The 17,258-nt window shown below is 43.6% G+C and overlaps 1 protein-coding gene across 1 annotated transcript in view; it reads right to left on the minus strand.

Moving 5' to 3' along the window:
• Positions 1-4,827: 4,827 nt before the first annotated feature.
• The window catches only part of TCP11L2 (t-complex 11 like 2), a gene marked incomplete at both ends in the record, with an annotated part of 38,739 nt that continues 26,308 nt past the window's right edge, over positions 4,828-17,258 (minus strand). Inside the window, 4 exons of the mRNA XM_080705064.1 lie at positions 4,828-5,072; positions 10,871-11,043; positions 15,383-15,564; positions 15,780-15,967. Coding sequence (XP_080561190.1) covers positions 4,828-5,072; positions 10,871-11,043; positions 15,383-15,564; positions 15,780-15,967 — 788 coding nt within the window. The remainder of the gene's footprint in view (positions 5,073-10,870; positions 11,044-15,382; positions 15,565-15,779; positions 15,968-17,258) is intronic.

Here is a 17,258-nt window from a genome sequence, read left to right on the forward strand (position 1 = left end):
AGGGTCACAGGTTCAAAGCTCACCTTAGCAACTTAGGCGCTCAGCAACTTAGTGAGATCCTGTTTCCAAAGCAAAATAGGCCTGGGGGGCATGGTCCCTGGGTTCAATCCCCAGCACCACAAATAAATAAATAAATAAATAAATAAATAAATAAATAAATAAATAAATAAATGTAGTATCGATATCTATACTTGGCTAAATTCACATAGAACTAGAAAAGATCAGAAGCAGTGTTGGATAAAGGAGTCCACGCTGAAAAGGCAGGGGCAGAGGGAGAGTCCTTGGACTGTCATTTCACACAGCAAGGGAGGGATGAACACAGGAGTTTCTAAGGACTGTAATCAGAGAACACTGCATTTTTAACAAGACCGGGGAGTCCAAAAGCCTTCAGCAGCCTGCCAGGCCCACAGCTCTTTCTCTGAAAAGTGTTGCTTTTTGTGATGTCACCTTATCACCCTGTCAGAACCATTAGGGTCAGATGCCCTCCAATGACAGCCATGTAGGCTGGGTATGAGCGTGCCCAGGAGGCTTGTCATGAGGACCCGACCCATGCAGGGGCCGTGTCCGCGCTTGCTAGTGGCAGACAGACCCAACCATCTTCTCTCTTGGGATATTTTCAATTAAGACACATCAACAGGGAGGGCAGCCCCAGGAGCTAATAAGTAAATGCCAAGCCAGTATTTGGTAGTATCATAGCAGTGAAGAAATACTTTTGATTGGATGTTCTAAAGAGCCAATACAGCAAGTATTTCAGAGCATGCGATCAAGCATTAGACTTCTTCCTCGGCAGCTCTGTGGCCTTGGGCTAGTTCCTTTGGGAACTTGGGTAAGTCCCAGTTTGCACAGATGGAAGTTCAGAGCCTAACTCAGAGTGTATTGTGGAGCCATATGAAATAATTTATATAAAGTACTTAGGGTAGCCCCTACCATGTGGTAAATGCTTCATGAATATTATTATTATTATATTCAGTAAGATGAAAGATATATTCTGCTTTCTGATGAGATGGAGGTTTTTCTACAAAAAAAAAAAAAAAAACCCCAACCAACCAAACAAGCAAAAACCCCACTTACAATAAGCCCCTATGTTCTTTTCCCTTGAAATCTGAAGGAGGCTAGCATGGTAAGCTTAGACATGAAAAGATAAGGCTTCTTTCCAAAAGTGGAGAACAAGAGAGCACAAGCTGATAACACAAAACTGTTCTTGAAAGGTTAGATTAAATCATGCAGGATAAAGTCACAACTGATTACTAAATGATGTTAGAACATGTTGGGTTGTGTCACTGTCCTTTGAAGTTGACATCAAGGGCAACAACCGCAGCCTTTTACATACCCTTGAGTTTCTCTGCCAATGACAATATTAGGCTTAATGAACCATGGTTCTGATGAGATATGACAACTTCTGTTCTTATGTAGCTCAGTACTTAATCATCACATCTGAAAATACTAAAACCCCTTGAAGCTTGAAAGAGATTTAGGACTCATAAATTACAGTTACTATAATGTATTCTGTATGCTTCAGCATTTGCAGACAATCTGGTAGAGAGCAGAAAAACTGAGGTTTAAGCCGGGCGTGGTGGCGCACACCTGTAATCCCAATACTTGAGAGGCTGAGACAAGAGGATCAGAGGTTCATGGGCAGCCTCAGCAACGTAGTGAGGCCCTCTGCGATTTGGTGAGACTGTTTCAAAATAAAATTACAAAGGAAGGAGTGAAGGGAGGGAGGCAAGGGAAGGGAAAGAAAACAGGTTTGGGGAGATGGAAAGACTGGATCGGGTTCATATTGTAAGCAGTAGGAGTAAACTCAAACTCAGATCTTGTGTGAGCAAAGAAGAGAGAATTTGGAATCTAACATCCCTACAGGGAGAACAGGCTGAATTTCAATTTTGAGGAAAATTCAAGGGAGAAGTTAAAAAAAAAAAAAAGATGCCCAAAGATGGCCAGCTCCTGCCCATGCATACTTGGCCAATCAGCCACAGAACCTTTTACTGATTATCCTGAATCTGGCTTCAAAATCCTCTCAACATAGCGTTCTGGGGAGTTGCCACCAAAAAGATCAGAGCAGGCAGGTACAGGATTTTCAACTAATTGTCCTGAAGAGGAAGTTCAGAGGGGCTCATTCAAGGAAGCTTGAGGGATAGGGGAAGGAGACGTCTAATGCTCACCAAGATCTACGCCAACCTCATTGAATTGCTGAACCAGGGGAAGGTCACAAACAAATGTATGTGTTGGAAAGATTGCCCTGGCAAAGAGTTCTTGTTGGTGGTGCTAGAATATTCCTTTGTGTTGTGCATGGATGCACACAGGCCGTCACACGGGAACTTAAGGTCTAAGTGGTAACAGTTGATCTGGGCACCTGAAGGCACTTTTCGGATGGGTACGGAGTACCTCACAGAGTCTACTGAATCAGAGGAATCGCACTAGGGAAACGGGTTGGAACCAAAGCCACCATAATTGCAGGAATCCAGCTGCACTGGAGCAGCACTATGACTTGAGACATGGATTTCCCAGCAGCCCTTGCTTCTTTGCCTCATTTGCTTAAGTCCCAGAAGTCAGCGCTTCGTTGAGTGAGTCTAGATGAAGGTTCTAACTGGCAGGGGATGGACTGAGGGAGCAGGTGACCTTGTTTCTTGTTTCACCTTTCATGGCTTTACTCTCTGACCTAGTACTAGCCCTCGGGCTCCTTTCTCCCCGTCTCAGTGCTCACTGTGTGTTGGTGGGATTCCCTTCCTTGACTTCTTGGCAAGTTCCTTTCCATTGCATCCTTCATGTTTTAACCTAAGAATTATATTCTCCATGAAAGAGTTTGGTTATTTTTTCTCTAGCACTAACATACTTATTTTATAACCCTTATTATACTTCACTGTAATTGTTCAACAGTTTGTCTTTTTACTAGATGATAGACTTGTTTTTTGTTGTTGTTGTTGTTGTTGTTTATTGGTACTGAGGATCCAACCCATGGGCATTCTACCTCTGACATACATACCTAGCTTCCCTTTTTTTTTTTTTTTTTTTGGAGTACTGGGGATGGAACCCAGGAGTATTCTACCTCCAAGCTACACCCCCAGCCCGCTTTTTATTATTTATTTATTATTATTTTTTTTTTTTTGGTGGTACTGGGGTTCCTGGAAGCCCTTCTACCTCCGGGCTACACTCCCAGACCTACTTTTACATTTTTATTTGGAAACAGAGTCTCCTAAGCCAGCGTGCGCGGCTGGCTTCGAACCTGTGCGATCCTCCTGTCTCTGCCTCCCAAGCGCAGGGATTACAAGCGTGCACCACCACGCCCAGCTATTATTTTTTGAAACAGGTTTTCACTGAGTTGCAAAGGGACAAGTAGTAGCTGAGGCTGGCTGAGAACCACGATCCTCCTGTCTCAACCTCCCAAATGCTGGAAATATTTTGAATTTTGAAACAGGGGCTGGCTAAGTTGCTGAGAGTCGCATTAAATTGCTGAGACTGGCCTTGAACCTGCGATCCTCCTGTCTTGGTCTCCCAAATACTGGGATTGTAGGTGTGCACCACTACGCCCAATTGATTACAAACTTCTTAAGGACAGCATCTGTCTAGTGTTCTATGTGGTGATACAACTGGGATAGTGCTGTGCAAGGAGCAGATGCTCAATAGGTATTTGTTAAATGAATGAGTTAAGGGATGAATGAACATGACCCGATGTCTGTAAGACTCCAGTGATCAGCACAAGAATCACTCTAGAACAACTACAATAACGACCGTCCAACACCGCACCCCTGAGCTACCCATGGTTAGTTAGAAAACAGAGACATCGACTTGTCTTGAAATCATCTTTAATGTTTTTAAATTTAGTGAGTGCACACAATACATGTTTTAGCAGTAGAATGAAAATGTGTGTATGGCATTTAATAAAGTGTACATTACAAAACAAGACCATGTCAGGAAAACCTCAAAAGTACAAGTAAACATTAAAGTAAAAACTAAAGAAACCACCTGCAAAGGGATATGATTCAAAATCCTAATAAATGTAGTTGCCTAAATCCAGAATTGAGACTCTGAGATTTATTTTGCCACTTAAAAAAACACACACAGCAGAATGCCCTTCATTTTAAATGTAGTTTTTAAAATGTGTGTACATTGTTTTCCTGTAGGCAACTGCAATATAATCAAGTATATAGATGAATATTAGCTGGACTCCAATCTGACAATAAAAACATACACAACTGTTATGCATACAGTTCATTCCAGAAAGCAACAATACAAAATTACACCAAGGATACACTGTTTTTCTACTGTCAGACCCTCCCTGCCACCCATGCCCCAGAGGGAGCACTTTTGAAAACTACTTCAGCTTTAGAGAAAATGAAAACAGAGGTCTCAGCACCTTGTGGGTTCTAAGCACAGGGGAACATGGCAGAACAGGGCTTCGGGAGAACAGAACGGGCAAGTCCAGGGACATGTTCTTCTGCAAAGCCTGCCTGCACACAGCTGCTTTAATGCACACAACACCTGACTGGCGTCTTGGGCATTGGAGGGAAAAAAGGACAATCAGAGTTTCCTCAACTTTGGGCAGATCTTCCAATATGCAAATTGGAGGTGACTTGTTCACATAATCTAGAAGTTTATAAAATAGTGGAGCACCACCAAGGCGGTGAGGAAAAGGAGGTTGAGAGAGAGAAAGGAATACTCATTCACCTCCTGCCCACTCCTCCTCCATCCAGGTCAAAAGGCCCTAAAAACAAAACAATCTGCAATGCATTTTATGCAACTGAAGCCCTTGCCAGACTGCAGACTCCCAAACAGTAGCGCTTCCTTCAACACGCCGAAGGAGCGTGAGTCCAGGATATCAGTTCCTCACTAGTTAGTGAGAGGTGAAGCATTTACTTTCCCTGTGGCTTCCTCAGTAAAGAGCAGCTTTCGAAGTATATTTGCATAAAATGGTCCATACACTTGCTTGTTCAGATTCACAATGTTTGCATATTGGGAGCCTAGGGCTTCCAGCTCCTGCTGAATGACAGCAAGACCTCCTGGAACAGGAGGCATGCATTTTTGAGGGCTTGAAAGGCAAAGTAAGCTTTTCATGTACATCTGGATTCGTTTATCTGGAAGAGAAAAAATAAATTTTTATCTGTCCCATTATTACTCTTTCTTTTTTTTTTTTCCCCCCAGAATTGAGGATTGAACTCAGGGCCTTATATATGCTCGGCAAGCTCTCTACCACTGAACTACTAGTACTAGGGGTTGAACCCAGGGGCATTCTACCGTTGAGCTACACTTCTGCCCTTTTAAGTTTAATTTTGAGACAGGATCTTGCTAAACCGCCCAGGAGACTTCAGACTTGCAATCCTGCCTCAACCTCCCGAATAGCAGGGATTATAGGCATGTGCCACTGTGCCCTGCTAAAGTATGTAATTTTCAAAAAACAAGAACAAGTAGCTGGGTGTGGTGGTGGGCACCTGTAATCCCAGTACTTGAGATTACAAAGGAGACTGAGATAGGAGGATCACAGGCTAGAGGCCAATACAAGGTAACTTAGCAAGATGCTATTTCAAAATAAAAACTAAAAAGGTCTGGGAGTGTAGAATGCCCATGGGCCATGGGTTCAAACCCCCTTAACCTTAAACACACACACACACACACACACACACACACACACACACACACACACAAATAAATTAAAAAACAAGTAACAATGTTCCCAATTCTTTCCCCTTTCCCATTCCTAGGGGCCACTGCAGTTCATCCCACCAAGAGCTAGAGTGCCTCCCCTATTCTTTTATAGGGACTGGCCTTATGACTTTGCTTTGGTTAATAGAGAATGTTGTGAAAATGCTGGCATGTGAGTCTCACGCCAAGGCCTCGAGAGGCAAGACTCATGTTCATTCCCTGCCCACCACCACCATGGGAACAAGGCTGACCTTGCTAGATGAAGAGGTCAGGAGAAGGAAAACCCATTATCCATCTGAGACCACCTAGATCAGCCAGCACCAGCCAACTCCCAGATCCCTGAGCCCTGCCAAGACCATCTGCGACAGCCGACCACAGGCGCATGAATGTGTCCAACAAGACCAGAACTGCCTAGGCGCCCCCGCAGACTTGTGGGTAATAAGAAGTAGATTTCGTTTTAAGCTCTAGAGCTTTGGGGTAACTTGTTATATAGCAACAGCGGACTAATTTTAAAAATCTAGAGCCCTAGCCGGACGTGGTGGCTCACGCTTGTAATCCCCGCGCTTGGGAGGCGGAGACAGGAGGATCACGCAGGTTCGAAGCCAGCCATGCTGGCTTACGAGACCTTGTCTCCAAGTAAAAAGTATAAAATAGGTCTGGGAGTGTAGCCCGGAGGTAGAAGGGCTTCCAGGAACCCCAGTGCCACCAAAAAAAAAAAAAAAAAAAAAAAATCTAGAGCCCTTATGAGGAGGAATCTTTTACAAAGTCAATCATTAGCATCCACAATTGAAGTTGACTTGTAAACCAGCACTACTAGTTTGGTCCCTGGACCTCACTGTGCTTTTTTTTTTTCTTAATAGAAACCATTTGCTGGGCATGGTGGCCCACGCTTGTAATCCCCGCGCTTGGGAGGCGGAGACAGGAGGATCACACAGGTTTGAAGCCAGCCTTGCTGGCTTAAGAGACACTGTTTCCAAATAAAAGTATAAAAAAATAGATGTCTGGGAGTGTATCCTGGAGGTAGAAGGGTTTCCAGGAACCCCAGTACCACCAAAACAAACAAACAAACAAAAACAGAAAGAAAAACAAGAAAACATTTAAAATCAGGAAATTTTCATGATGAAATTTGTTTCTTCAAGAAAATCTAGAGTTCTAGCAAACTTAGAGGTCTGAATTACCACTCAGCAGGGATGACCACACATCTAGGTTTTCCCAGGACAGTTGATGTTTACACCTGTTGTCTCAGCATGATTAAAAAGAGTGATTTCAGAAGTGTTCTGGTTTGGACAATAAATTGTACAGTCCACCTACTTTTTTTCCTCTCTCTTCTCTCTCTTCTCTCTTCTCTCTTCTCTCTTCTCTCTTCTCTCTTCTCTCTTCTCTCTTCTCTCTTCTCTCTTCTCTCTTCTCTCTTCTCTCTTCTCTCTTCTCTCTCTCTCTCTCTCTCTCTCTCTCTCTCTTTCTGTGGCACTAGGGATGAAACCCAGGGGCCTTCTACTTCCCGGATACACTCCAAGACCTATTTTATATTTTATTTGGAAACAGGGTCTCACTAAGTTGCTGAGAGCCTCACTAAGTAGCTAAGGCTGGCTTTGAACCTGTGCGATCCTCCTGTCTCAGTCTCCCAAGCGCTGGGATTATAAGTATGCACCACCATACCTGTCTTACAGTCACCTTTCAAATGTCAAAAAAATCAGGAGGCACTGAGGCAGCACTGCAGTGCGCACTTTCCCCTCCTGATTCACTGCTTCAGGGTATCCGAGTTTGAGACAACTGCACAAACACGTAAATGCTTACCTCGGCTACACTAGTCACACTGGACAACCAGCACCTGGCAAACCAGACCTGCTGCAGGTCATGTGGATGCAAGCACTGCCTCGAGATTTGTGATCAAACCCTTACAAATAAGAAAATTTATTAAGATGAACACACTCCACTGAGTCCAGAAATTCATGAAGAAAATTTTTACCTTCATAAACTTCTCTCCCAAACTACATGTTCCAGCCAAATCTGGCCCAGAATTCAAAGTTTTCATTGCCCATGTCTTTTTTGTTTTTTTTTTTTTTTAGGTCTGAGGATGAAACCCCCTGCCCTATTTTTTTTTTTTTTTTTTTTTTTTTTGGTGGTACTGGGGGTGGAACCCAGAAGCTTTCTACCTCCAGGCTATACTCCCAGACCTTTTTTATATTTTATTTGGATCAGGGTCTCACTAAGTTGCTGAAAGCCTAAGTAGCTGAGGCTGGCTTTGAACCTGTGCGACCCTCCTGTCTCAGCCTCCCAAGCACAGGGATTACAAGCGTGTGCCACCACGCCCGGCTCTATTTTTTTATTATTTATTTTGAAACTAAGTTATGGAGGGCCTCATTAAGTAGCTGAGGCTGTCTGCAAACCATGATCCTCCGGTCTCAGCCTCCTGAATGTTGGGATTACCAGCGTGCGCCACCATGCCGGCTACCGTCCATGTCTTTTTCATCGTTTTCTCCTAGTACAATGCGCTTCTCTTCTCATCACATCTCTGCCCAGTGTCAGAATTCCCTCGAGGGACCCTTTCCCTGCATCTTCCCGAGATGTGGTTACTAGACTATCATCCACGGTACTGCCAGTTGGGATTGCGTCTTTACGTCTTTAGGCAGAGAATGCTGAGGGTGAGGGCTGTGTCTCTTTTATCTTTCTACTGCTGGTCTGGTTTGTAGTAGGTACATGATAAATGCCAAATAAATTTAAATAAGAATGATAAAGGTTTATAGGGACAGATAGCAAACTGAAAATAATGGGAGCCAGGGAGGAAAGAGGACTGGAGAAGCTGGGAAGAGACAACTTAGGGCTTATCTATAATGTTTCAACAGGAGAAACTATTCATGTCTCAGTTGGACAATTGAAAATTACTTTTTTTTTTTTTTGCGGTACTGGGGATTGAACCCAGGGGCATTCTACCTCTGAGCTCCCCCATGCCAGCTCTCTCTCTCTCTTTTTTTAAATTCTTTATTTTGAAACAGGGTCTCACTCAGTGGTGGAGGGCCTCACTAAGTAGGTGAGGCTGGTTCTGAACCTGTGACCCTCCTGTCTCAGCCTCCCAAGTACGGGGATTACAAGTGTATGTGCCACCATACCCAGCCTAAAAATTACCCCCCTCTCATGAGGCCTACACATTAGTGGGAATCTAGCAGTAAATGTTCAAGTATTCTAAACAGTATGTCTCCATCCCCATTCTATCCCTCTTCCTTCTAGGAACACAATCTCTAGGTCCAAAATGCTCCAGGGAGACCACACAGCACCAAAACAGATGCACATCAGCACGTGAAGGTACACAGGTAAGCGCCGTCATAGCTGGACACATCTGCTATGGGTATCAACTGTCCCCTCTCAACGGTGGCTTCTCCCACCACCCTCAGTACTGTGCTCAGTGATGCTCTTTAATGGGGTAAGGGTTAAAGCCTTGGGCCACTCAGTAGCCTGCAGCGCCTGGATCCCCAGCACTCCGTGTCCTCAGAGATGAGGGTGACATTTGAGAGCCTCTGGGAAATAATAAAATGTGTCTGTATTCTTAGAGCGGTCCCGAAAGCTTGCAGGTTAATCCTAGGATGTTAGTAAATTCTGGTCTTTAGCTCCTATAGGTGACACATACCACCAGCCTCTTACTCTGACTTTGTTTGTGGGGAACCATCTCTTCCCTGCTCTCATCAGGTATAACAGGTAAAGCAGATTGTCCCTGGCACCAAGAAACGAGCATGTCTCAAGCTTAACTTCCTTCCCCTCCTGCCCCCATGACAGGTTCAAGAATGGGTCACCACCCACGGTCGGGCCAACCGGAGCTAAGGAGGCTCAGCACTGGGGTCATTGTTTGCGCCAACAGAGAGGCAGACAGCCTGTTTCTGCTTGATGTAACCACAGAAGGATGTAGGCTGGAGCTGAAGCCACCTAGCTGCTAAGAGAAGAGCCTGTAGACAGCCAACTCAAGGTAAAGGCAAGGAACCTTGTGTGCTCTGATCAAGCACCCCTGGTCTTCTCAGTCACATCAGAAAAACCATGGCCTTTTTACTCTAGCTAGGTAGGAAATTAAGAGTCTTTGTCAGAGGTAAGAGAAGTCGTCCTAGCTGAATTGTTCTCCATTTTCTCAACTCCCCAACACGACTTGACACTGAGTCATTCTCATGGTCAACAGGTGCCAAAAGAGCCCACTGGTTATGCCTTTTCCCATGGTCTTTCTTCTCTTCTCTCCTGTCTCTAACTATGATGGACAAAGGCACCTCAGCTCCCTCAGGCTGGTGCTCAGCAGAACCAGTATCTACTTTCTGTGAACATACTGCCAGCTGGTTTGAAGTGTGCATGGATCTAGGATTTTAATATTACCGGTGGCATTACTGGCTCAGTCGGAAGGTTGAAGATTGGGAGAGGGGCTGAAACACCCCCATCCACCTCACTACATCCATACAGAGAGGAAGCAGTGACTCCCAGACTTTCCAGAATATTAATATGTATTTATATTTTCAATATTTATCCTAGCTGGGCATGGTGGCTCATGCTTGTAATCCCAGTACTTGGGAGGCTGAGACAGGAGCATCATAGGTTTGCAGCCAGCCTCAGCTACTTAGTGAGACCCTGTTTCAAAATAAAGAATACAAAATAGGGCTGGAGGTGTAGCTCAGGTAGAATGCCCCAGGGTCCAATCCCCAATACTGCAAAAATATAAACAAACAAACAAACAAACAAACATATATTTACCCTCCAAAAAAGCAGGTATAGGTTGAATATCCTTTATATAAAATATTTGGAGTCAAGCTGGATGTGGTGGCACATGCCTGTGATCCCAGTACTTGGGAGGCAGAGAAAGGAGGATTACAGGTCTGTGGCCAGCCTCAACAACTTAGTGAAGCTCTCCACAATTTACTAAGACTCTATTTCAAAATAAAAAAAATTAAATAGGGCTGGGGGTGTAGCTCAGATGTAGAATGTCCCTAGGTTTAATCCCCAGTACTACACAAAAAATAAAAATAAAAAACGAAATAACTGGAGTCAGATTTCTGCAGTTTACTACATTTGGGAATATTTGTGTAGACTTTACCAGTTCAGCATCCCTCATCCCCAAATCCCAAATCCAAAATACTCTATAACTGAAACTTTTAGTAATGTTTGATTAAGGCTAAAATATGATAGACATTTCACATTAAATGTCAACTCACAGCAAGTTAAAGCAAACTGGAATTGAAGCAGAAATTAATTTAAAAAAACTCACCAATCAATGACCAGATAGGATTGCCCTCCTCTTCAAGGCTTGAAAATTGACCTATAAGATTAGCTTGAACCTCAGCACTTAAAGTAGGTAAAGCTCTCTCTGCGAGGGTCTTGTTAATCTCAACGCAGGTCTGAACACCGATGGAATTCAGGGCTTCCTTCAAGTTAAAGGTCCTACAGAATATAAAAGGAAATCCCATCAGGGAAAAATTTTGTTGTTCCGGTGTTTTTTGTGTTTTGTTTTTAAATAAACCAACTTATTTCAGATGTCTACCCATTTTGCTCTTATATCTAAAATAATGACTGCTTTTACATTTAGAAAACAGTAACTCCTTCTAATCATCAACCTTCACACATAACAGAATTTTTTTTTTTTGAGGTACAGGGGATGGAACTCAGGGGCATTCTACTTCTGAGATATACCCCCAGCCCTAATTTTTATTCTTTTATTTTGAAACAGGGTCTCACTAAATTGCAGAAGGACTTACTAAGTAGCTGAGGCTGTCTTTGAACCATGATCCTCCTGTCTCAGTCTCCCAAGTACTGGGATTACAAACCTGTGCCATCACGCTCAGCTTATAACATAATTTTAAATGCTTCAAACCACTCAATTGTACACCTGGTATCTGACCAGGAAAGCATGGGCAGAAAAATTTCCTGAAAGTCAATCTGCAACCCTAGCAGGTTCTCAGAAAGGGATAGAAAATGCCAATCTGCTTTGTAAAATTAAACCCATTGATCTGAGTGGATTCCTTCATATGCTTCTATTTAGTGTGGTTAGAAAATGAAGTAGACTCAATCAATATTTCTATGCCTAAGCAGTAAATCTGTAACATGAGGTCAAATACCTAAAACTCTTGACTGCTCATAACCAAATATAGTGAACTCCTCCCCCTTATTACTTTCAAGTAACTGATGAATAATCCTGAATATATACTGTCATGAAATTTGTAAAATTTAATTACGGAGCTGATTACTTATTATGTAAGAAAAATTGCAAATTATATCTCACTACCCAGACAAGGTCTTTAAGATAACTGTAGCTGGGCGTGATGTCACACACCTGTTAATTCCTGTACCTGGTAGGCTGAAACAGGAGGACTGCAGGTTCAAGGACAGCCTCAGCAAGTAGTGAGACTCTCATTAACCTAGCGAGACTCTATTTACAAATAAGAAGTAAAATTAGGCTAGGGGTGTAGCTTGAAGGCAGAATGCCTCTGGGTTCAACCCTCAGTACACACACACACACACACACACACACACACACACACACACACACACATACACACAGCCAGCATATTTGTAAATCAAGTACTTGGGAGGCTGAGAAAGGAGGATCGCAGGCTCACAGCCAGCCTCAACTACTTAGTGAGGCCCTGTGCAACTTGGTGACACCGTTTCAAAATAAAGAATAAAAAATAGGATTGAGGGTGTAGATTGGAGGTAGAATACTCCTGGGTTCAACCTCAGTACTACGTAAAAGAAAAAGGAAGAAGAAGAAAGAGAAGGAAGGAAGGAAGGAAGGAAGGAAGGAAGAAGGGAGGAAGGAAGGAAGAAGGGAGGAAGGAAGGAAGAAGGGAGGAAGGAAGGAAGAAGGGAGGAAGGAAGGAAAAGAAGCATATGCAAAAGAGGAATTAAAGGTTGAGAGATGGCCCAGGGACAGGAAACAGTAAGATGTAACCATTAGAAATAAGCCCTGAGCCGGGCGTGGTGGCGCACGCTTGTAATCCCCGCGCTCGGGAGGCTGAGACAGGAGGATCGCGCAGGTTCGAAGCCAGCCTCAGCTACTTAGTGAGACCTTGTTTCCAAATAAATACAAAATGGGTCTGGGAGTATAGCCCGGAGGTAGAAAGCCTCTGGGTTCCACCCCCAGTACCACCACCAAAAAAAAAAAAAAAAAAAAAAAAAAAGAATATAAGCCCTGGTGTCATGCAGACCGTGGTGTAAATCCTGGATCTACCATTGAACATTTTATGCCTGTGTTAGCTTTTAGCAGATTGCCATGGGTGTAGTAAATGCTTACTGAGAAGAAGAAAAAGAGAAAACTCACGTGTTCATTATTGTCACCACTAACAGCAATAAGAAATATGCCCTTGGTGTTCTGCCTTGACTAGAATTTGTTATATGCCTACATTAGATTTGCCTTTGGGGTTCTAGATCCAAAGGATAGATTGTTTCTGGCAAAATCTTTGCCTCTTGACTTTTTTATTCATTACAAAGCACTGTCCTAGCTTTCTTCCACTTTTATTTATTTATTTATTTATTATTTTATTTTATTTTATTTTATTTTGGTGGTACTGGGGTTCCTGGAAGCTCTTCTACCTCTGGGCTACACTCCCAGACCTATTGTTTTAATTTGGAAACAGGGTCTCTTAAGCTAGCGAGGCTGGCTCCGAACCCGCACAATCCTCCTGTCTCAGCCTCCCAAGCGCGGGGATTACAAGAGTGCACCACCATGCCTGGCTGTTTCTTTCCACTTTTAATCAATGAGTTCTTGGGCTAAAGAAAAATTTAATTTTAGCTTAAGCCAATGATTCTTATTTATCATAAAGGCAAAATTCCTTTTCAACACGCATCATCAAATCAAATATAAATGACATCTGGGTCCATGAAGTATTTGGCACTATCTGCTTTTTTAATATTATGAATGCTATTACCCTATCCATAGTGAGGATAATTGAGAATTGCCTGCATCTGTTTCCTAATAAAAGAGAAAAGACTGAATGAAACAATCAGATAAACAAGACAGAACGAGGAAGATGAGTTAACAAACTAGTTACTAGTAGCTTATATTCATTGAGCACAGAGGTACCAGATACCTGACCTAAGTGTTTCACCCTAACCATCTTTAGTTCTCACAACCCCATGGTAGGTACAATTACTATTCGCCATCTTTTTAGGTCTGGGATGGGACCCAGGGGCATTGGACCTCCGAGCTACACCCTTGCCCTATTTTTTATTCTTTATTTTTTGAAACAGGATCTCACTAAGTTGCGGAGGGCCTCACTAAGTAGCTGAGGCTGTCTGTTAACCGTGATCCTCCAGTCTCAGCCTCCTGAATGCTGAGATTACAAGGGTGCCCCATCACGCCCGGCTTATTATTCTCTTTTTACAAGTGAGGCTCACAGTGATTCAGGGACTTGGCCAGGCACACACAGTGAGACAGTAGCAGCCAGTTTCTATATGCTTTATCTTAATATTCAAGCAGCACTGGAGGTCCGTAAGTGCTTAATAAAAGTTTCTGGAAGGTAATGGTTACTCAGCCTGAGGAAATGTCTGCAAAGCCAGAGAAAGCGGGGTTTTTTTTCCCCCTATTATAGGTCTTGGGTCCTGGAATATGAAATAAATAGGAAGCACAACAGATTAGTATCAGAACCATTAAAAAGGGTAGGGCTATGAGGGAGCCTTGGCTTGTCCTTTCTTATCTGTGCAGTCCAAGGTAACTTCTGTTCTATTTCTGAGCTTCGGCTCAAAGTGAGAAGTTTTGAACCCTGTCCCCACATTGACCCCTATTCTAGAATTTTACCAAGATGTGCTCAGTCATCTAAGTACATCTTTCTTCAATGACAGGAATAAAAAGGATTTGTTCCTGAAAGCACCCAGAAGATGAACCTGCAAGAGGGGCTGAGGAGTTGACTCACGTGAGCCTCCCGGAAACATCTGGCCATTGACCAAACTAGGAATTTCCTGACCTGGACAGACTTTCAATGGAACAACCTAATTGCAAATCTAAATGGGATTCTAACATTCAAGGAAAATACAACACTGGAGATAAGTTTAGCAAAAATAAGACTTTCACTAGACTTGGGTCACATCTTTGAAGGAGAGAACTGTCACCATTTCTGAGCCCTTCACAGCAGGTTGGATCGGTAAAGCCAGTAAACAGCTCATTGCAGGAAAATGAGGGAATCAGAGCAACGGAACCTGGGAAGCTCTCTTTGCTAGGGTAACTCTAAACATTGGGGTTGGTGAATTTCTGATTTTTTTTTTTTTTTTTTTTTTTTTGCGGGTCTGGGGATGGAACCCCAGGGGCATTCGACCTCCGAGCTACACCCCCTGCCCTGTTTTTTATTCTTTTTTTGAAACAGGGCCTCACTGAGTTGCAGAGGGCCTCACTAAGTAACCGAGGCTGTCCGGGAACCACGATCCTCAGGTCTCAGCCTCCCGAATGCTGGGATTACAAGCGTGCGCCACCACGCCCGGCTTCATTTCTGGGTTTTGTTTGTTTGTTTTTTCCATAGTACTGTCAAAGAAAAGCTCTTGCACATACACATCTTGTGTAGAAACACTATATTCATCCTGGCACTTATCATGGAAAACCGTCTCCCTTCCTATGCAAGGACATCTAAACCTTCAGAGACATTCAAAGAAATTCTAGAAAAAGAAGGTGTAAGATAAGCTTCTCCGATCACAGCCATGAGGGTCACATCCAGATGGCCAGCGCTATTCTCCTTCTCTGAAACACACGCAGAGCCTTAAGAGGGGGAAACAGATACAAACACTGGGGACTTACTTTTTGTTCATGCCTTCAAGGAGAACGGCTGAAATCCTTTTTAACCTGCTTGCAAGCTCAGGCAGGCCTTCCATAATGGCTCCTACCATGCTGTTGGTAATTACGGACAGGCAGGCCATGATTTTCAATTGATTCAGCTTTTCTGTCAGATCCTGAAGTCGCGCTCCATCAGTCACAAGCGTCTGGCAAATTTATTTAAAATGTAAAAATAGAAAGGGAAGCACAATACCATGAAAATGTAAAATAAGCAACCCCATATCCAAACTCCTTTTTTTAATCTGATTTTCAGTAAAATCATTCAACTACACATGACGCAAATGGATCAGCTGATTCAAAGTTAGAACTGAAGAACTAAACTATTAGCAAACTTGGGGCAAGAAAGAAAAAAACTACTCACCTCTGGTAAGTCTTTTTTCTGATAATCCCACTGTAACAGTTTCAAGTAACTGTTGTTTAGCACCAATGTAGGGCTCAAGCTTGGCTGGGAGCTATTTTCAGTCCCAGGAGATGAAGCGGTCTCAGAAAGAGAAAGCAGTTCTTCATTTACAGATTCTTTTATCCATTCCGTAGTTTGATTGAGAGCACCTGCGAAGGAAGAGACCGCATACAATGACTGTCCCCTCATTTGTGCATTCCCCATGACAGGTGGTATGATAGGTGCTGGTCATGAACAGAAAGACACAGCCAAGTCCCTAGTCCAGATGGGGAGACAGGCCTGTAAGCTAACCATCACTCCAACGAGAATACAATGAATGCTAGAGGCGCAGGAGGACAGGAGGGAGCAGAGGCCACCAGGAGAGAGTCTAAGAGGAAGAGTTCCACAAGTGACTCTTGAAGGTATGTGGCAGACAGGGAAGGGCGGCCTTCCAGGCAAGGAGAATACTTGTACCTGAACAGCGCACACGATACATCCCAAGGCTACCACCAGTCTGGCCCGCTGGTCCATAATGAACTCGGAGAAAGAGACGTGATTTTCATTTTATGTTCTCAGACTCATAGATCCTACACGATAAACACTGGCTATGGGAAATGAAGAGTTTGGGCACAATTTTTTCAACACGAAACTAACATAATCAAATGTGTTAGAAAAATCACCTAGGAGGACTGGATTAGTGGAGGGAAAGGAGAGTAGACGGTTGCAGTGGTCTAAGAGTAAATGGACAGGCACAATGGAAGTGGCAGGGGAAAAGGAAAAGAAAGAAAGATTTAAGCTGAGCATGGTGGTGCACATTTGCATTCCTCGTACTTGGGAGGCTGAGATAGGAGGATCATGGATAGTGGACAGCCTCAGCTACTCAGTGAGGCCCTCCGCCATTCAGTAAGACCCCGTTTCAAAATAAAGAAAAAAAATTAGGCAGCTCAGAGGCAGAATGCCCCTGGGTTCCATCCCCAGTGCCGCGAGAAAAAAAAAAAAAAGAAAGAAATATTTGATGGTGGGCACCCACAGGTCTTGGTGACCTGTGGTGACCGCTTAAAAGTAGTAAGAAAGAAAGGTTCTAGGATTACTCCAAGATTTCTACCTCGGGTAGCTGAATAAATGGCTGTGTCATCTCTCCGGAAATGGAGTATAGACCAGAGGGGGCCCAAATAAAGCTCTATTTATATCCTACTCATGACCTCTCAAAGGCCACCAGCAATCTTCTGGTTTTCAAAATACATGCGTATGTCTTTTTTAACCATCTCTGGATCACTCGCCCTCTGGTTTCAGTTACTTAGCCTCACTCTGAAGCTGAGCTGTCCGCTCGCCGCGGCCCTCCTGTCTCACCTGTGACACCACTCTCTCCTGGTTTCCTCTAGCGGCCCCAGCTGTTGTGCCCAGGTTCCTTTTCCTCGCCTGTTTTGGATGTTTCCGAGGACTACGCAACCCACCCGCTTT

This window comes from Muscardinus avellanarius, assembly GCF_963383645.1.
Source record: "Muscardinus avellanarius genome assembly, chromosome: 11".
NCBI classification, from domain to species: Eukaryota; Metazoa; Chordata; class Mammalia; order Rodentia; family Gliridae; genus Muscardinus; species Muscardinus avellanarius.